The sequence below is a fragment of the Colias croceus genome, chromosome 20, assembly GCF_905220415.1.
Source record: "Colias croceus chromosome 20, ilColCroc2.1".
In the NCBI taxonomy this organism is placed as follows: domain Eukaryota; kingdom Metazoa; phylum Arthropoda; class Insecta; order Lepidoptera; family Pieridae; genus Colias; species Colias croceus.
This window is the reverse complement of record NC_059556.1, coordinates 3,349,019-3,371,574: the sequence shown is the minus strand read 5'-3', so window position 1 is coordinate 3,371,574 and position 22,556 is coordinate 3,349,019. Positions and strand designations below refer to the sequence as shown.

At 34.2% G+C, this 22,556-nt stretch overlaps 2 protein-coding genes across 2 annotated transcripts in view; one reads left to right on the top strand and one right to left on the bottom strand.

Moving 5' to 3' along the window:
- LOC123700750 (tight junction protein ZO-1-like) overlaps nucleotides 1-22,556 on the top strand; it is a 121,475-nt gene that overhangs the window by 36,456 nt on the left and 62,463 nt on the right. Inside the window, exon 3 of the mRNA XM_045648068.1 lies at nucleotides 39-180. Coding sequence (XP_045504024.1) covers nucleotides 39-180 — 142 coding nt within the window. The remainder of the gene's footprint in view (nucleotides 1-38; nucleotides 181-22,556) is intronic.
- On the bottom strand, nucleotides 439-2,326 carry LOC123700749 (thioredoxin domain-containing protein 12-like). Its single transcript, XM_045648067.1, has 3 exons — nucleotides 1,897-2,326; nucleotides 662-813; nucleotides 439-508 (listed from the first exon to the last, which is right to left on the bottom strand). Exons 1-2 carry the CDS (start codon nucleotides 2,226-2,228, stop codon nucleotides 672-674), a joined length of 474 nt encoding a protein of 157 aa, XP_045504023.1. The 5' UTR covers nucleotides 2,229-2,326; the 3' UTR covers nucleotides 439-508; nucleotides 662-671.

Genomic DNA, 22,556 nt, shown 5'->3' with positions numbered 1-22,556 from the left:
CAAACATTCCTAATCTCTAAAATCTAAATTGTCCACAGAGAATCTCCCCGCTCCCGCCGCTCGGTATCGCAATGCTCCTGCAACAGCATATCACGCCGGTCCTCCGCTGCCGCGTCCCCGGTGGCGCTGCCGCCGCTCAACAACACCATGGAGATGTATGTGGAGCCCGTGGTTGAGGATGTGAGTAGTGTCTTTTTATTTTTTGTTTGGTCCAGTAGTACCCTCGAGGGGACATGATTCCAAAATCGTATTAGGTCAAATTGAAAAATGTTCTTATACTGTCGTAGGTATGTATCGATGACATTAGTAATCGATATTCGATACTTCAAAATAAAACCAACGTATCCTTGACCTATCCAAATGAAGTGAAAATTATTTGAATAGGTACCCTAAAATATTTCATTATACATAAGAAAAATAACAACAGAAAGAGACAGAGAATGTACAAATTGATTTATTGAAGATCAAACTCATCAATTTACAATGTCCAACGGGTTACATGTCGACTCTGAAAACAATAACAATAAAATTGTAAGCATTTGTATATGATGACTTCCAAACTTTTTCCGAAGTATCATGTATCTAATAAAGCTTCAAACAAAAACACTTCATATGATCCTATAACATGCAACAATTACTATATTCACAATTCCATACGTACATAAATCTGTTCAATTTTTGTACTTGTCGATAACCTTTCTCATGGACTTGGCTATTTGTTCCGGCCGGCTGTAGAAGTATTTGTGCTGGCTGCTCCCATCCTCATTGTATATGTCACGGTCCACTGAGCCCTTTGGCGACATGAAGAGTATCCTGTGGATTTTATTTATTTGAATACGGGCTTTGTCTAAAAGCTAGCTGCTAGCAAACATCTTCCTCTTGAATCACTTTATCTATTAAAAAACGACATAAAAATCTGTTGCGTCCTTTTAAAAATATTTTAATTCGCACGCAAAATAGGGTTAAAAGATCGACATGTTCGTATAATATCTTAATTGCTGCTAGAGTTCCTTAATTATTTTGAAACAGGTGAAGAACAGAGTAGGCAATCAGGATAAAATAAATCGAAACTGCTTCTTTCTGCTACCGCAGTCAAGTCTTGGACCTGCATATACTGTTTCCAGTTTATGTAAAGAAATGCCACGCTGCTTAGGAAAAGTTTATTGGAAAATCGTAACAAGTATCGTATATTATTAATTCTAAACAATCGAATCTATGTTAAAGTTTTACTGAATAAATAAATTATCTTTACTATAATATTATAAAGCTGAAGAGTTTGTTTGTTTGTTTGAACGCGCTATTCGCAGGAACTTCTGGTCCAATTTGAAAAAAAAATTCGGTGTTGGATAGCCCATTTATCGGGGAAGGCTATATATGATGATATATATTATATATAATATATATCATCACGCTGAGACCAATGGAAGCCGAGCGACGCGGGTGAAACCGCGGAGCGCAGCTAGTAAATAATAACTAACTATAATCTCTAAAGATCAACACTAGTCCATCGTACAGGAATAGTTAAAAACATCTATAAATTTAAACATTGGCAGTTATAAGTAGGATAGAAGGTAATAGGATTTGAGGGATTATTTTTTAAGATTAGTAACAATTGCAACTGTCGTAAATAAACGCTGACGAGTAAGTGCTTTCAATGTGTGCAAATAATATTAACATAATCTAGAACAAAGGCTATACTAGAATTAAGTAGCTAATTGTTTTTTCCATTTTATGATTGAATAAACTTATTTCTCGTACATAAATGATAAAACAAGACCGTAACAAAACGATAGAAAATATTTATTATAACTTGAGCAAATTACCTATTAAATTTATCTTATCCTGTAGTGGCCTATGAGATTTCCTAACACAGGTTTAAAAATGTCAATTATTTACCGGGGTATGTAATTTCCATCCGGCTGAAAAGCACTACTGGTAGGCTCTTCATCATCAACCAAATTCACCATCACGAGGTGTTTGCTCAAATCCTGGATCTCAACTGAGCTAGCGAACTTCGGCTTTAAATTTTTACATGCTGTACACCAAGACTTGTGGATTATCACCATCACGGGTTTCTTATGCTGTGCTGCTATTTGTAAACCAGAAGTTAGGGATCCCGCCCAAACGAAATTCGAACCAAAACCGTGATCTTTCCCGCTCATGGAAGCACATGATGCACTGTTGAAAAGAAACGCAATAAACGCCCTTGCTATGTTACCTGTGGCCATTTTTCGCCGATTTAAGCACGACTAGATGTTCTGTCGTGCTAATTATTATTACATTTTAAATATTTTATCATCTTCAGATAGCCATTTTGATTGTTTTGTTGACTGACATAGGTAGGTACTTACGTGATGAGACGTTATTTTGTCAATAAACTATGTGGCTGTTTTGCTGCCATCTAGCGGGCGATGGATGAACTTCGTGTTACCATAGACATTTATCATGTAGGCCCAAGAAGCTTATATCGTGTAGGCCACAATGTAGGCTGTATTGAAAAGTTTTTAACAGATGGCGTTGTTGTCGAGTATAGAACTGTGGTATAGTACGGTGTATACGTCTAGTGGTCCGCCCCGGCTTCGCCCGTGGTACATATTTCCCAATAAAAGGTAGCCTATGTCCTTTCTCGGGTATCAAAATTCAAAATATCTCCATACCAAATTTCATGCAAATTGGTTCAGTAGTTTAGGTGTGCCGTGTGATTGAGTAACAGACAGACAGACAGAGTTACTTTCGCATTTATAATATTAATATAGTACATAATATTATGCTATTTAAATCTATACTAACTAATATTATAAAGAGGAAAGGTTTGTATGTATGTATGTATGGTTTTCACGCATAAACTACTGGGCCCATTTTGATGAAATTTGGCACAGACAATCTTTAGACCCTGAGAAAGAACATAGGCTACCTTTTATTGCAAAATATGTACCACGGGCGATGCCGGGGCGGACCGCTAGTATCTAATAAAATGGCCAAAAATGGCTAAATTTTTTAATTTTGGCCATTTTATTCTGCATATAATATAATAATAAAATGGACGCTGATGGATCTGTAAACTATCATTATAATAATTCTTGCATTCAAAATATCAACAAGTTATTTTATATTTATTAGTTTTACGCTTCCTTTGGTCATTATATCCTATTAGGTACCACTAGAACTACCCACTACCCACAATTATTTACCATTACGGGTATTAAATTAAATATGATCTGGCGGTTAAAATTTACAAATGTATTTATAGTAGTTGATTTTTAATTTATTAATGGGTTTTACATATTTGAACAATTTGAAATTCATTATCGTATATCGTATATATTCATATCGCTATTTCTTTGTATTTATAAAAAGCTTGCTACAAAATTAACTGTAAAATTAATCAATCGAGATAATATGCCAATTGAACCATGATTAATTACCTAACACATGTTTAAGTACCTAATATAGACTTTAAATCAACTCATGTGTTAAATGAACCAGTGACAAACTTTTTAAAACTATCCAAGTGTGTCTGCGCGTATTTGCCCGTGCGTGTGCATGTTTTTCTCTCATTTTCAAATACATAGCAATGCCGATACGTCTCGCTCCATGTACCCTATTGGAAAAAGCAGATAAACTATGATAATTACATGTAACGTGGACAATGTCTGCTCTAACACGCATAAACTGGACGCACATCTGTACACCCGCACGCCTAAACATTATCAATAACGGGGTGCTAAAGATTTCAATATTACGAAAATATTTATCATTTAGTTACCTCGTTTGCAATCCCAACCTCGTAGCTTATTTTTATTAAAAAAATAACGTCTACTTCTTTAATCTGTGGAATCGCGTGTGGCTATAATCTGTGCAGTGAACAATTTTTCGCGCGCTTTCGTGTGAAACTTTTTAAATTGCGTGGCAGGTACAAGTGAACAGTGCAATGTTGAACATGTATGGAAGTCAGGGACGTAATCGCAATTTGTATGGCACTATACGATCGTTGGCGCCAAGGGGCACCCCCATAAATACAATGGACCCGTTCACACCTCCATATTTCTACCATATACCGCCACCGCCGCAACAATTAAATACATACCCCGGAAGAAAGAGGCGAAAACGGGTAAGCTTGTTATTTTTCCTCTATACCTACACCAGAATAAAAGTATACAATTATCATTGCACCATGAAATAATGTTTAAAATTTTCTGTCAGGGTGTAGTTGCTGAAAACTTCATCATAACATAGCATTTAACCTTAATTTTATTTGTCTTGACGACATTAAAATTTTTATGGATCGCGAAATTAGTACGGCTACCTTTAGAAAGAGATTACTGCAAGAAAAGTGTGAGAAGTTTTGGTTGCATATGTACCTATGTTAGGTCAATTAAACACACATGACGAAGTATTGAAAAAAAGGCCTTTTATAACTAGAGAATTTATTGCTAAATGTCCTATAGACTCACATTATAATATTAGGATCGTAAATTCCAGATCACGATCCGCAAAATTCCTGCAACAAACATATAGACTGCGTCTATGTCTATTTATTATTTTAATTTATTACATACTAGCTTTCCGCCCGCGGCTTCGTCCGCGTGTCCTGCGTGCGGGATAAAACCTATCCTATGTCCTTTCTCGGGTATCAAAATATCTCTATACCAAAGGCCGTGTACGCGGTCCGTGCGCTGTTTGGCTCAAATATGTGATTTTTCAAACCAGATTGTCCATCAACCACTTATCTTACAAACATATGAATTACTAATAATTTTAGGAAATTTTATTGTTTATATAGTTAGTTAAGAGTTTTTTTCAATTAATACAGTATTTGTGAATACCATCAAGATAACTGAGCCGATGATTACTTGATTTCACTTTTAGTGTCAATTTCGAAGCTAAAAATATCTGAAATTGCTGACAGATCTAACACACATTTTTTTTAACAAACTGCAAAAATCCTTATTAAAATAGTTAGTTAAAAGATTTTTTTATTTTGGACTCCTAACTTACGAAATTAAAATCCGAACAATGTGAATTTTTTTAGAAATTATAGTCGACAAAATGATTATTTTCACCAAGATATTTGACTTAGTTGAATATAATTTATACATATTGCAATAAAAGAACGTCTTACTTATAAGATTAAATTTAAAAAATCAACTAAGGTACCTCTATTATTTTTCTACAATTTTTTTTAAAGTACTATAAAACACAGCGCGCGACCCGATTAAAATCAGTCGGCAGCGAGCCTTCCCAGAGAGAGGACATGTTGCTCGGCGCTCTCCTGTGGACCTATGCTTTTCATAGTAAAAGGATAGCGCAAGCCGCGATCTATCGTAATAGATCGCGGAGATTTTGACTTGCGTTAAATTGAATAAGCGCTCCAGACAGAATGGTTCGTTTGTGCGGTTATTACTATTTTGTATGTAGATGATTTCTATAAGTACCTAGTATATTTGTAGAAAAAAAATTAAACATAATATGAACAAATTAAGTATGTATTTATCCTGGTAGGTATTTAAATTGATTAAGTTGTTTAATTTTAGTTGATGTTAAAATCATTTGGAATATAGTTTCCTTTGTTGTCGCGACATTGTTTAGAAATGTATATTGATGAAATCAAATCTCTGGGTCATTTGTTTGATAAAATGTTATCAAAGTAACAAATGATCTGGGGGCGTAAACCTACAAAAATTAAGCTATTATTAGAAATGAGTGTGCGTCTTTTATTTCGATCGTTTAATAAATATCACATTATTTATAATCTTAATAATTAGACATTTCCAAATAATTCAAGGCAGATGATGACGTATATCCAATCTTTGGATGATGAATTTTTCTTCACACGGTCACGTTTGTTAAGGAGACCGCATCTGCGTTTCATATAAGAAGTTATAAAATATAAACCTTAGATTATAAACATCTATATACTTACACACATGAAAAAAAATATATAAAACAATAAAATATAACTAATCATTATTTTTATTATTATCACATAAGTTAAGTTTGTCAATTTTAACGTGAACGAACTTTACTATCCTCATGGATGTTCAACCTGCATTTTATTTATAGTGCATTTTATAATCATTATAACTGACATATTATTGTGTGAAATTTATTTCCACTGCAAGAGATGGCTCATTTGCATGTAGCTCGACTAATAACGCGGAATAAATTATAACGCTGATAATAATTTTCAAATAGCTGTAAGAATAACTTTCATACTCACGAAACTGATTAACATTTATTTTGCATGTACCCGCTTCGTGCGATATCTCTCTATAAATACAGACATTAGTTTGTAAGATACAAAAAAGGACGTTGAAAATACAATTACGTCTATTAATCGTTTAGCAAACATTGCTATTTCATTCGATTTTACGAATATTCTTCAGAATAGTTTGTGGCCAATTTGTGGCAGATGTTTGACAGAACCACTTGATGATTTATCAGTCAAAAAAGACAAGTTCATTCAACTGTCACTTGAATTTTCTCTATAAAAAAAACTAAACTGCAGTCGTGAACTTGTGAAGTTACACTCACAGGTTGCACCTGTGGGTTACACTTATAAAATTTAACTGAATATTCTCAAATACTCTGTCAATATTTAAACTGTTTGCAAAGTGATTCTTGTAAATTTGTTCAATGGTAAAAGCATCACTAACCGTTGATTTCCCCAGAGAGAGTATTCCCCTGGTATTTGCACGCTACGTGCGTCGCATCTGAATGGTTACGCATATGTAAACAAATTTGTAGGGTTTGAAAGATAAATTTACGAAAAATTGGGTCGCTTGGACAGTGCATATTTTATGTATAAAAAAAGATGCCTGAAACAGGATTTCTGGCCTTGTTACAGTGGTTAATGTAGGAATGTACTGAGATATCTCCCGGATCGCAAATCTATAGATTGTAGACAATAGACAATCCTATAAAATTATTACTTATTAGTTGCTAAAAGTACGAACGAACGTTACGAGTAAATAAAGAATTATCAAAATAGGTTCACCCGGTCGAAAGTTATAAACAAAAAAAAAATACAGTCGAATCGATCCTCCTACTATCTTAAAGTCGGTTGATAATTCGAATCTCAAAGAACTAGACTTAATTTGATTGCCAATATTTGAATAATATTAAATTTACGACTTTGTATAAAATTATAATATTCTGCACTGGGGGAACGTTGCAGTTGTTGCATATATTTGCAATGAGGTTTGTTAATATAGTTTGTAGAATTGGTCGGAAGTTAAAGCAACGATGATGTAATCATGTCTAGCCAGACCTAGGAATATATTATTATTTACTGGCGCGCCAGCTATTTCCTTTTAAGTTACGTATGAAACTGTATTACTTAAGGTCTTGATTTTGGGTATATTCATGGCCGTTCAAGACCAATTAGTCTTGCACCAAGTTCCTTGAGGATGATGATAGGATGATGATATTTCATAGTTATAGAAGTATGGTGCCTTTTATGGTGCGTTAACAACAACAATGTACAAAATAAATGCTGCATATTATACTATCTGTTGTTTTGCAATTGAGTTAAATCCTCAAGTTATCGGCCTTTAGGCCTAGACATCATCAAAATCTTAATGCAAATATTATTCAGTCTATAATTATAATAATTAAAGCAAAACTGTAATATGAGAAGTATCGATAACAGCCTACTTACCAACCTCATCAAACTTGATCCAAAATCAAATAAAAATCACCACAATTTACATAAAATCAAAATATATTAAGACAATCTTGGGTATCAAACTTAATGAGACATAAAATATTAATTCTCCTTCATACTCCCTACAATATTATCGAGACGAACAGGATTTTTCACTGTCCCTCCGTCATTCCGTTTGTCTTTTGCCTGCATATGCATTGGTTTATTTTGTGGTGTCTCGGGAAAAAGGCTTGGGAAGAGACCATAGGAATATCCTAGTACCGCGCCCATGGATGCAACTATAACAGTCATTTTTACAACATCCCGTGCGTCCATTTCAGCTGTATTTCACAGTCCATGTCACAACCATTTGGTACCAACTTTAACTATAAAGAAATGTAAGATATAAACTTTGGAGATTATATTTTTCGGGACTTCTTCTTTTCTTGCTTGTCAAATTTTAACGTATGTCATCATTGCCATTCAAATTTGGCATGAACCATTGCTAAATTTACTGAGGTTAGAAAGTACAGAGTATACTATAATCTTTCTTCCCTTTTCGACAGAGAATTTCTTCACTTTTGGTTATATTTGGTTATATTAAAGAAGTATTGAAATTTTATCTTTTCGGATTTTTAGTTACACTGTCTAGAAGTAGAATCACTTGTGGGTCACGTAGTAATGGTATGCTGCTACAACTGTAACAGATACAACTACTGCTTTTACAATTTGCTCCATTTGCTTCCCAGATATAATATTTTTCAAGAATATAATGAGTATAAACAATAAATCAAAATTGGAAAATCTAGGTGGCTGCTGTGTGCCTACAATGATCTAACATGTGAAAAGAGTGTACACCAAATACACATATAAATATTATAATATGTCAGTATTTTTATAATCTGTCAATTCAAGAAATAATTTTTAGATGATCTATTCGTTTTTATACTATTATTTTTGGTTTGATTTTACAGTGTTCAATCCTTGTAATGGATAATAAAATCCAATTTCCTTGATGAATCATCGTGGTTTCGTATAATATAACCCAGACAATACTTAGAGGACAAAAATAACAAATCAAACCAAATAGCAAAAAATATTGGCGTTAAAAATTACAAACACAGTATTTCATTTGAGAATTTATTCAGGATTCATCTTTGTCTCAAATTTACATACATTTATTTCTTTCTCGATGGACAAGGATCAATTTTGCTATCTTTTGCTGACTCCTGACGCTGACTTTGCGATTGCGGGGCGCTATATGCAGAACTATTACAGGAATGTTCTCTTATGAAGGTCGTATACTTTTCTTGTGGGCTAAATGTGCCGTATGAATACATTAAGGATACAACAATACAACCAATAATAATTGTGGTCTTCATCTGTTCGTGTACATCTCTGTGGTGGATACCCTTTATCGAGAGGCGATCGTTTATCATTTTATCGAAAAGTTTTCTGCTGGTCCAATGCCATAAATGGGTGGGTTTAATTCCAGGCTTCATTTTGCTTGGATAGTCTTACTGGTCGAGGTTGATCATTGTAACTGTTAGCTATTGAATTTTTATTGTATTGGTTTTAAATGAAGACCCTTGGAGTACAGGATGGCTTAATGGTTCATGCTTTTGTTGCCATGTTGACTGCGGTAATTTTTGGTGGTTTTAGGTGGCCTGAGAAAAAAAAAATATTTTAGTCATAATAAAATTTGATATCAAGCATAGTCTGATATGAACAGCACGTATAGTGTTGATGATAGTTAAAGTGAGTGCGTACAATATGACAAACATATTCCATGTTTATCATATTGTTGTGAGACATAGTATGGCAGGGTAAAATTAATAGTCTCAATACTGACCAATATCATAAGCATTGCCACTTGAAAGGAGTAAGAACAAATTGACTCTGATTTCGGAGTTATTCGAGGGCTCGGGCGTGATTCACGCATACTGAAATGTTACAATTACCAATCGTGTTTTGCTTACCATTGTTATCATCGTTGGCGGCCGGTTTTTTCTAAAACCGTCGCAACACAAGAAAACAGAGCCGTTGCGGTTATTATGAGGGCCAGTTCTTGACGACTCATGACATTAAAATGACATTTTAATTTTTCTTATGGGCCGCAAATGAACAAAGAGGTTAATTATTTCTCATTTAAACATGAAGCAATGACACCAAAAATTACAAACGATACAAGTGGAAAATATTTTGAATACCAATCCGGTTTGAGAATTCCTACAAAATGAATCACACGTATTAATCCATGCCTATGGTGTATGGATCATTACTAACGCATCTAAATCAAACAAAATGACCATCATCCATGGCCTATCAATTCGATACATGCACGTTGTATTTATAAACATAAAACATCGAAACGCATAGAAACGAATGGACCAGGTAAAAATCCCTAGCCTCCCAGAGGTGCATTTGTGTGCGAGCTTTAAATGTGTTCGTACCTGTCGGTGGTAATCCTTCGATTCATCTGCCTTTTTATGTGGTTTGGTCCCTATTCCAAGTATTTAAAGTCGAATATGTGATGTTTTCGGTCAGGAGAATATCAAGTACAGTATATCGTAGCTGTGCTGACGACCTTCACCAGAGATGCATTGAACCGGTTCAATATTTTATCGATTCGGACAATCGTTTCCCCATGACCAATTGTATGGATTTGTTTTTAAAAGATTTATTACCCTTGTATACTTAAATATTGATCATACAAGGTCCTATTATTGACCTATGAATGCCTAGACGCTCTTTATTACAAGTCTAAAAGTTGGCATGTAAGGCATTGCAAAAACTAGTCAGTGTCAAGTCTAGTGACGACTGCGCAGCGTTTATTATGTTTTTCAACTACAACTTTCAAGCTTGGAGGCTCAGTCCGCGCCGTGCCTTGTAGTGGGAGCAAAACCTGTAGATACTGTTGGTCCACTTCGGTACGGAGTACCTGTGTGAGTGCCGTCCCTTTCTCGCGCACAGCGGACCCGTTTTAACGAGAATCTCCGTTTCACAACACCGCTCTGGTATGCAAAGATTGATAGCGTATATGACCATTTGCTTTTGAAAGTCCCGAGAAATCACGCACGGTTAACTTTTCGCTGCCTGGCGTCCTTAGTTAGGATCGGTGGTCGGCGAAACGAGCTGTTAAACGCAGTGTTATTTATTAAAAAAAAAATTTAATAACGTAACAATGACAGAAAGCTTTATCGAGTTCCGTAACTTGTAGTGAAACGTAGCACCAAATAAGCTCGTGTTTTCTTTAGTATTCAGCTGCCTATGTTTGACTTCACGCCGGTCGGGTACTATTTGAATTTGATATGTGTGGTGGATTGATTTATATTTCTGTGTGAGTGGATGATGATTTTACAATGGATACAATGGCAACAGACAACGGTCTAGTGGTCAACAATTTGAACCATGTCCGGAGTGATTCTCAGGTAAGCAATATCGATGAGGCAAAACACGTTTTCCCTTGCACACTGGTCTATGAATAAGTGCAATGACTCCCCAATTATTCAATATGCTTTTTTAAGTATGCGATGACATGTTCGGTATGTTGGGCTTTTAAATTTCTCCGTGTATTGGAACGCTAATAGAACTGTTTTGAAAATTGACCCATCTCAATTTTCTGGATTTCAAAAGTTCTTAAAGTTATGAAAAGAAGTGTTATTTTATGTAAACTTACGAAATATATATTTATGTTAATGAATGGATGAGCAAAAAAAGATAAGTTATATAATAAACTTGAATTGGCATCTAAAGTGCCGGTTGTTTATCAATGTTGTACCTAACCAAATTCGTAGAATCTTAAATTATGATGTTAAATGAATGGAATATTGTCCTGAGATAAAAGTTAAAACGTTACATTGTAATGCTATGAATTAAGTATATGTACATACTTCGAAGACTTTTAAGCTTTTGAAGAAAGTCTCTGAAAGAATCAAAGCTCTTCAAAAGAATTCTGTAAAATTATAGTCACAGTGAGAAGCCTTCCCAACGTAATTCGCACGTATTCTTCTCCTTTATTCCTTAATTCAAGATACTCCTAAAATAGACAAACATCTCATATTCAATGACATTGAAGAAGGTACTGTGCTTTCCTTTCTATGGTTTTCATATAACAATCCACTATTTAATCTCTAGATCACATGAAATATTATTTGTGTAAACCCTAACTAATAACTAGGTAACTAAGTACCTACTACCTTTGGCCATTTAAAAAATTAAAAACCTAGAACATTGCTATTGCATTACTCACGTTTAGGAAATGGTAAATAAGCGTAAAAAACTTTTATGTAAATAAAATTCGCGGTACCCACATCCTTATCGGCCATTTTTGCGTGTCCTTGAAATCGAATTTTTCTTTAATCTGTGAAAAAGTTAACATCGATTTATATTGATATAGTGTAAGAAAACAGGTTATTTCAAAAAAGATTTGAACTCAACTATGCTCTCACACTTACTACTTATACGTGTAAAATATTAATATAAGTAGTTTGAGTTAAATGTAATAGAAAATTCATACTTACTGAAAGGAAAAGGAAATAATAGACAAATAGAAATAGATTTATTGATAAAAGAAAATGAATTAAACAAGTGACAGAAAAGGTATACTCGGGTGGAGCAAGATATACCTGAGCTGTGCGAACAGCATCATAGTAAATAATAAAAGCAGTACCTACGTAAGGTAATTGAAGATCTTGAACTCATGTGATGAACTAATTTGTTCCTGAATAAGATTAGAGTTATAACTTGTAGCCTATTATAAAGAATTAAATGTCATTCTGATTTCTGACCCATGCGACGTAAATTCTGCAACCAAATATCTTCCAAATATTTATATCCTTTTGCAAGATTTTTCATTGGTGTTCTGTTAGCAGAAGAGAAATTTTGTATCAACACCTTTCGGCTTTCCTCCATAAATAAACTGGTAATAAAAAAAAGTTTTTAATTCGAAATAGGTAGCAGTTCCTGAGATTAGGGCGTTGGACAAAACAAATAAACAGCCAATCTCTTCAGGCTTCAGCTTTATAAATATTACTCTAAATAATTATAAAACTAAAAATATTCACACACAGCGTACCTAAAAAAAGAGCACAAACTAATATTAAAATATAAGTAGGTTTGCCATCATAGCTATGCTTTGTTAATTGTCCACGCATTTCTACCGAACTAGTAATCCGATTATGATCATATTTCTTTATTTGCTTCAAATTATGGGAGAAAGTCGAGCTCGAAAGATTATAGACAAAAAATATTCAATCAAGTTGGTTTGTATTTCTGTAAATTTTGTTACATACCTACGTGGAATTAATTTCATCTAATTGGATAACTTATCAATACATAATTATAATTTATTGCTTTGAAAAAGTGCATGTCGCCCGAATTAGCAACTTGACTTCATTTAAGATCAAGTTTTACTTTCGTCCAAATCTGAAACAATTGATTTTATGAGGTCCACTTCCACGAAATACCAATCTTGAACACAAAAACACGTAAATATCACCTGTCAGTGCAATAACAAAGAGTTCCATGTTTTAATAATGCTGTAACGTAACAATAAGCAGCCGTAAAATCGAATGAATCTGTAATCCGAAGGAGGTTCATTTTTTGCACGTAGGACGTCCAAAATTGGAGGAGCCACATGTCAGGTGACGTCACCGCTCCCGCCAAAACCTGTTTCGCGCCAATTCGCAGCTGTCGTCGGCAAAGTGGCTGGGTCTCTGATAATTTACTTTTTTTTTTCTATTTCTTGGCCTCGGGCGTCCAGCCTCCGTGATACACCGTTAAGGACGCTGTCACAAATCTGCGTTACTCAAATTTAGGTATCTAACGTCGCCATGTGGTTCGCGGGAACATCACGCTCACGTAAAAGACGTAAACATAGCGCATTCCATTTTATAGACCATCTTCATACTTGATATTATTATTTTTTTTTTATATTTTTATTGAAATTGATTCCAGAAGATTACTGGGAACTTTAAAAATTCATTTTGTTACTATTATTAGTAGGTACGATCCTTATAAGTATTTTAGTGTATTCAACCAACTTAAAAAAGTGTGACTATTTTACAACAATTTGAATATGAATTGTATTATTGTATACAATATCGAAGCTTTTTAAGAAATGTATAAAATACTTTTTTAAGAATTATTATCATACATAATATTATGTTACCGGCAATATATTAAACCCGGCATTGTATGCAATTCTTAGTAAATGTATGTTATTTCGAGAAACAGTCGGAATGAAATAAATTAAATTCGTTACCACACATTCACATTACCTATATCTTTAAATCTGAACTTTTCCTAAGTAGCAAACACATTTGCAAATGTGGGTGGTTTTTGGGGTAGCTATTAACCTTAGATTACAAAATAAAAGACAGATGGAGCGTTGCCGAACTAAACCGAATAATTTATCGTCATTTTCAATAAAGCTATGTGTGCTGTCATTTCGCCACTGCACTGTACGTACACGGTGCTTCTGTGTGCGTGTAATGTTGCCAGATATTGAAAAATTTCCCAAATTTTTCCCCGACTACGCAAAAAAGAGGGTTATGTTTTTCGAGTTTATGGATGTATGTATAATATTTCTTTGACACGCCCTGGCCCCTGCAGTATAAACCGTTGGACCGATTTTGAGTTGTGAGGTTTCATTGCAATGATCTGAATTATTATGTTAGTGGCGGTAGTGACGTAGGCTATATTATACATAAATGAGAAGTCAAGTTTTAATTTTTATTTAAATTCTTTTATTACATAAAGTACCTGCCTACTAAATAAAGTTATATATGGACAAAAAAATTGTATTCAATTTTTTATTAAATAAATTACATAAAAAAAGTTTCAATATTAACTATAATAATTAAATTATTTTTTATTTTTCATAATATATGAATACGAATAGCGGTAGTTTTTAGTCGAGAATACGGGACACTTTCTTTTCATCATATCCATCATGGAGTTCACATAAATTAAATCACTAGCGAAAACGACTATGACGTTTTTAAGCTTTATAAAGTAACAAAATAATGTATTATGCTTATTAAAATAATCTAATAATTATCATGAACCTTTAGTGCACTATACAAATAATCACATTCACGATCGAAAAATCCAACAGCATTACCCTGAAGATCCTTTAACCATTTTACCGTTTTACCAATAAAAATGGCAAATTCATTTTCAAAATACTGGCAACATACGTTGAAGTTTTGTATTCCTTCATGTCTGTAAAATTATTATTCGTATTAAAGAAATAAATCAGCCAAATAATCTACAGAAAACCTGTGAAACGATGTTTTATCTTTTTTTTTTTGTTTTCGGGAACAAATTTTACAGCGTTTTATTATCACAAGACGGAATTTTTTTACTGAAATTGCAAACCCTTTTTGACGTATTGCATGACACTATATGCGCTATAGCACTGGTGCAGCGACGTATTTGTTTTTGATTTCGTATTTTCTTTGACAAGGGCGACGGGCGGTTGTCATGCTCCATCTGTACTTTATTTTGTAATCTAAGCTATTAACCAATATGAGGTCAAAACTAAAATCCAAGATGGCGCCGACGAAAATTTGAAATCTTTTCGTCATGGGTGTCATTTTCAAGGAGTTGGAGTCGCTATTAATCAATATGAGGTCAAATCTAAAATCCAAAATGGCGCCGACGACAATTTGACATCATTTCGTCACGGGTGTCATTTTCATGGTTTTTGGGGTAGCTATTAACCAATATGAGGTCAAAACTAAAATCCAAGATGGCGCCGACAAAAATTTTATATATTTTCTTCATGGGTGTCATTTTTATGGTTATTGGGGTAACTATTAACGAATATGAGGTCAAAACTAAAATCCAAGATGGCGCCGACAAAAATTTTATATATTTTCTTCATGGATGTCATTTTCATGGTTATTGGGGTAGCTATTAACCAACATGAGGTCAAAACTAAAATCCAAGATGGCGCCGATGAAAATTTTACATATTTTCGTCATGGGTGTCATTTTCATGGTTATTGGGGTATCTATTAACCAATATGAGGTCAAAACTAAAATTCAAGATGGCGCCGACGAAAATTTTACATCTTTTCGACACTGGTGTCATTTTCATGGTTTTTGGGGTAGCTATTAACCAACATGAGGTCAAAACTAAAATCGAAGATGGTGTCGACGAAACTTTACATCTTTTCGGCATGGGTGTCATCATAGCTACCCCAAAAACCATGAAAATGACACCCATGACGAAAAGATGTAAAATTTTTGTCGGCGCCATCTTGGATTATAGTTTTGACCTCATATTCGTTAATAGCTACCCCAAAAACCATGAAAATGACACCTATGACGAAAAGATGTAAAATTTTCGTCGGCGCCATCTTGGATTATAGTTTTGACCTCATATTCGTTAATAGCTACCCCAAAAACCATGAAAATGACACCCATGACGAAAAGATGTAAAATTTTCGTCGGCGCCATCTTGGATTTCAGTTTTGACCTCATATTGGTTAATAGCTACCCCAAAAACCATGAAAATGACACCCATGACGAAAAGATGTAAAATTTTTGTCGGCGCCATCTTGGATTATAGTTTTGACCTCATATTCGTTAATAGCTACCCCAAAAACCATGAAAATGACACCTATGACGAAAAGATGTAAAATTTTCGTCGGCGCCATCTTGGATTTCAGTTTTGACCTCATATTCGGTAATAGCTACCCCAAAAACTATGAAAATGACACCCATCACGAAAAAAAGCCAAATTTTCGTCGACGCCATCTTGAATTGTTTTACCCCACCAATCTATTCAACAACCCATAAAAAAGAGGATCTCAGGCAAGGTAATTTTAAAAACATAATTTTAAATTACAAATAATTGGAATATGAAACTTATACAGAACTTTACTCATATAAAGTATCAAATATTTCAAATCACGAAAAAGACAGTGCACGCACAATAATCTTTTTTATTTCGTTTTTATTTTTGGCACGAGGAGCGATACACCCGTCCTTCCAAGAGCGCTTCTGAGCGCGGTCTGACGAACCGCGAGAACAAAATGTATGAAGAAATCGACAAGTATTTTTAATTTAGCTCATTATTGAAATAAAATTTTGATTTAGATTCATAAAAATTACACCATATATAAAGGACTATATATCCCTCAATAAGATATAGTTAAGAAGATAGATTAGGCTCTTAATTTTCCTAAAATGGTACCGGTTTAGACCCCATTTTTTTGCATTTTATGCGTTTATTGTGATGGAAAAAACGTATTTCAGCGACAATTTTGTATGACGTCGTACAATTTTTATAAGATGAACGTAGAGCTGAATATATTATCTTTAAATTAAGATATTACTATGTTCTCACGTATAATTGCTTTAAGTTAAAATGGTACCGAAAAACAGCGTGTTTTTGTAAAAATACGTTATAGCGTCCTTAACTTCTCTAATTACGCCTTGTTTCAGAGTTATCCTTTGAAGTAAACTGTGGTCACTTTGTGGTCTGTTTAAAAAGGATATCGTTATAGATTCTAAAAATGTAACACATTACGCAAAGTTATGCAAAGATAAGTCATATTCACACGCGCTTTTGATAAATAAAGGAGAATGGCGAAACTGGGCCTAACTGTTACAGAAATCATAATATATTTAAAATTCATTATGTTATTTTTAGTAATTCTTGGTAAAATATTTACTTCTGATTCTATGGGAAAACAAATCTTTGAAAAAAAAGATAATGTGTTCACTACCGGCATTGTTATTTAGATTTCTATGACTACCGGTCTTATCAAGCAGAGATTGTCAGTGTTGTCAGGAGTAAAAAAGTCGAATATATCGATTAATACGAATGAATGTCTATATTTTATTTTTAATTTTATTGAATTCAAATGCTTTATAAATCAGAAGCAAAACATAACTTATTTTTAACACATATCTTAATTTATTTAGATCATTCTATAAAATAAAAACATGTTTTACTTAATCAATAATAATTATAACATTTTTATTTAGGTAGCTGGCCATTAATAAAATGTCAAATTATTATTAATCATAATTGTGTCAGTGATGAGTGATTTGTTTATGTTTCTTGTTTGACATTTGAGTGAAGTTTTAGGCCCTTCTCCCATTCGTCACTGGAATTGCTGATTGCTCGACATAACGACGTAACTGTTGTTGCAATAAATAAATGAATTATTATTATTATAACGTCGGTCCACAAAAACGAGGCACAATAATGATGAATTTAGTCATTTTTCAGTCTCATAATATGCGAGCATCGGGTAGCCAGCAAATATCTAAGTAGTATTCTACGCGAGTATCGTATTCTTGAAGTATCGTACCTAATGGCAGAAGGGCCTTAGTAACGTTATATTCAAAATTGATCTTAATCAATATCCCAATATCTCTGCTATCCCATAGAAAAGATCTATAATTACTATATTCATAGAGTCTGTATATTTTTATCTATTTAATCACCCATAAATCATCAGTGTAACGATCAGGCCCAGAGTCCTATGGGAGTTTGCCATTCTCCTTTATTCGTTTAGGAAATAGTGGTTTTTATTTGGCGTATTTGTTTTATTTTTACACGAATGAGAACTTTGACTAGGTACTTACTATTATCTGTTTTCAAATAAAAAAAGACATTTTAAGTTTGAAAAATCAGATGTTTTGCGCGAAGTGACAGTAGTACCCACCTCAACGCTTCGCATATGAGGCGTGCAAAAGTCATTGAAATAATTAGGCTTTTTAAAACAATAAAATGCTTTTGAAGTTAATGAATGGCTTAGTAAAAATATATTACACATTAAGTATATTATGTAGAACTGAGAAGGTTAAAACTGGTAAAACAGCGATGTATTTGATTGTCGGTTACATCTATGGTTACATAACTATCTTGATTTGGTGACTTATTGCAGTTTCTACTTACAAAACTACAACAATAGGCAGAGATGACACTCAAGATTTTAAAACTACACTAATAGCTAGAAAACCTCATGCTTCGTTCGAAACACTAAAAAAAAACTCTTATTTTTTTCGATACTTTCATAGAACCGTGTAATTACAAGTAATTACGAGTAGAATATTCCACTTTCATTATAATGAAAGTAAACGGGCTTAACGTGTTTCACGCATAGGGCAAGACGACGTCAATTTTCCCAAGCTTGTCGAAAGTTTTCACTGCTTCTTTACTTTGTAAACGACCTTCGGAACACCATATTGTCATGCTTTAGTGTTGCAGTATGTCATTCGATAGCTTATAAATATTTCGAAGCTGTATACGTCCTTTGCGGACAAAAGAAAATTCAGGAATATTGTGTGAGACTTTTCAAAATTGTTATTTTAGGGCTTCATCGTCAAGTGTCAACTGATAATTTTGCATACTTTGGTCGTTACCATTACTGCAAGCTAAATAAAACTCTTTCTTTCCTTTTTTATACAATCAATGGTTTGCAATGACTATCCCAATCCCTTCTTCATCATAGAACATAATGTAATACTATTGATAAATTATAATACTAATAATGTTTCTAATAGAGCATCAATGTCCTTGCAATACTGTTGTGACTTGTGATATAGGTATTAGGTAACATTGGCTTAGTTAATAACGTGTTGTCCGCGGACGCGGTTCTACCGAATACCCGCGGCCCCGTCTATACAGGGTGTCCCAAAAAGTAGTGATGAACGGAAGCTGGGAGGTAGAGGACTTAGAGGGCTATCCGAATCACCCCTATGTGTGTAATGCGATTTTTCGTATTTTCGGAGTTATTACATTTTTTTCAATTTTTCATCCATCGCTGAGTACGATGAGATTTTTATTTATGGTGACGTGAATTATTGCGCTAGATGCTTGATTTTTTTTGTGTGCTAAGCTGAAAGATAGTCCAATTCAGTATGGTAACATTTACTATCTTTAGATCTTCTAATGAAATAAAAAAAAGGATTAAATGCCAAGAAAGATAAAATTACCCAGTATGTTCACAACTTCAAGGGCCCATAAAAAAATAAAATCACATGAAAAAAGTTTTCCATTTGGCTTTTAAAAACTTGTTCTATCTATCAGGTAGCTACCCTGAAAATTTCATTTTATTATTCAGAAGGCTTCAATCGAAAAATAGAAATCTAAATGTGGTAAGTGCAAAAATTGAATTAACATGATGATCAATAAAAACAAATCAAACCCAATAAAAAGGTGTTTAATTACCAGAAATTTTTAAAATGACCCGCTATTTCTCAATGCGAGTGTGACATCACCAAAAAAGTTGTCTTTTAAATGTCTGAATGCCCTTTTATCATTTTTAAAGCTTTCTTCTGCTACTATGAATTTCCGGGTTATTTTGTCCAAATTGTGGCAGTCTCTCGTCTTTGTAGTATCCACACGGAAAAAAATCAATAGGGTTTATGTCCGGGGACCGTGGAGGCCAGGCTAAAGGGCAAAGATACCCACCCTGAAAGAAGGATCAGTCGTTGCAGCCTTTTTTTTTTTTTTTTTTTTTTTTTTTTTTTTTTTTTTTTTTTTTTTTTTTAGTGGGGAAATCTTGCATAGATACCCACGGCCTCCGGGGAAGAGGCCGTGGGTTATGTCGGATTCCTACCGACCAAAACCCCACTGTGTTCCGTCAAGCCACATCAGCGACAGGGCCACGGGTATGTGTAGAATTCATCCGTGACCCCATCAGCGGCAGCCCGTCGCCGGGCCCAAACAAGCAGTCGTTGCAGCCTGCGCGTGCGCCGGTGATTCCTGCCATAAAACCTGGCCTCCACGGTCCCTCAACCTAAGCCCCATTGATTTGTTTCAATGGTGATGCTAAAAAGACCTCGGCTACTTGAGAGAATGCCACAATTTGGACGAAATAACCCGGAATTTCATAGTTGCAGAAGAAACCATTAAAAATGGTAAAAGGGCATTCAAACATTTCAAAGATCACTTTTTACGGTGATGTCGCACTTACATTGAGCAACAGCGGGGTTATTTTAAAAATTTCTCATAATTAAATACTATTTATTGGTTTTAATGATAATCATGTTAATAAAATATTTGCACTTACCACATTTAGATTTCAATTTTACGATTGAAGCATTCTGAATAATAAAATGAAATTTTTAGGGTAGCTACCTGATAGATAGAGCAAATTTTTAAAAGCCAAATGGAAAACATTTTTATGTCATTTTATTTTTTTATGGGCCCTTGAAGTTGTAGACATACTGGGTAATTTTACCTTTCTTGGCATTTAATTCTTTTTTTTTATTCCATTCGAAGATCTAACGATAGTAAATGTTACCATATTGAATTGGCCTATCTTTCAGCTTAGCAAACAAAAAAAAAAATCAAGCATCTAGCGCAATAATTGACATCACCATGAGTGAAAATATCATCGTACTCGGCGATAGGTGAAAAATTGAAAAAAACGTTATAACTCCGAAAATACGAAAAATCGCATAACATACATGGGGGTGATTCGGATAGCCCTCTTGTCCCTCTACCTCCTAGCTTTCGTTCATCACTACTTTTTGGGACAGCCTGTATAAAGCGGCACGACGGAACACAGAATAGGTCCCTGCACTCAGCAGGGTGAGTCCGACATAACCCAGGGCTCTTTCCCCGAGTGCCCTGGGTATGCCTAAATGCATTCTCCACTATAAAAAAAAAAAGTTAATAACGTGTTAATCATACCCTTCGCTCTAACTTTCAAAGGTGGTCAGATGACTTAATTGTGTATTCAATAGAAATTGTAACACATAAGGTTGGATGTGATACTGGTTAGTAGTTCTTTAGTTGAGTATTTCGCGTGCGTTCAACTTTCTAGATGGTGACACTTTTTTATCGAGGCTAATGGCGATGCTAAGATAAATAAATAAATCTTAATTTGTTGGTGGTTGATTACATAAGGTATCTCTCATTATGTCAGATGCAAGTTTTGTGCTAGTGCTGCTAAACAATATGATACGGTCTATTTTATTTTTTCAAAATTATCGAAATACATAATAATAATCAGCTCTATGGTGTTGTGATTATACCAAGTTGCTATTTTATTTAATAGAACATAAAAAATCATAATTAAAGAGCAATTATAAAATATTCTTGTCCTCATTAAAATATAATTTACTATAGAACTGATAAGATTATAAGCAATAATGTACTTATGGTGAATGGTCACAGAATAATTTGCTGTGGTGCGCAATCGTAATAATATGATCGAGCGACCGCAAAAAATCGCAAATTCCTAGGTAAATTCGTAATACCTGTCAAGACCATATTTGTGAGATAAAATCATGTATTTATTTACTCACAACAATTAAGTTTAATGCATTATGCAAATGGATAATGCTTCCTTCTTTTATTATTTAAATTATTCAATTCAAGAAAACCTTTTGGTTATCTTCTGTTCGGTAATGGATCACTAGGTATATTTGTTATTTTTTAGTGGAGAACACAGAACTATATCGAGAATAGTTATATGGTGGAGAATGCATGAATTAACTGCACATACGCATTCGGATTAAAAATTGTTACAGTGGACTTCCGACTGTGTTCCTACTTCCTTCAAAGTTGAAGCCTTTTTCAGTACGTTAGTACTAGTGCCGCATATAATATTCTTGTGCTACAGTATTACAATTCCTTGGAAATATTGTCATAATAATTATGTAGGTACTGTGATTTCAGTGACGAGATTGCGGGCATTGTTCAGAATCCCCGACAAAAATCAAATGTTGAAGAAGTTTACATTTATTTTTCTCCAAAACGGTTCAAGAAAATTATGAGCATAAACTAGACGCAGTAGGCGTTTTAGGATTCGCGATTATCGGGCCGGATCTCTCTCTACCCTCCGTTGTTCGTGCAATGGTGGATGGCGACAGATCCTGGCGTGCGGTGATCGCATTCTCGGAGAACGTGATCTCGCAGAAAGAGGAGGCAG

Bases quoted from the DNA above. Each gene is read 5' to 3' on its own strand.
- LOC123700749 (XM_045648067.1), bottom strand. From the start codon at position 2,228: ATGGCCACAGGTAACATAGCAAGGGCGTTTATTGCGTTTCTTTTCAAC. The intron at 814-1,896 runs GTAAATAATTGA...TAAAATCCACAG, and splicing joins GATGGAAATTACATACCCCG to GATACTCTTCATGTCGCCAA.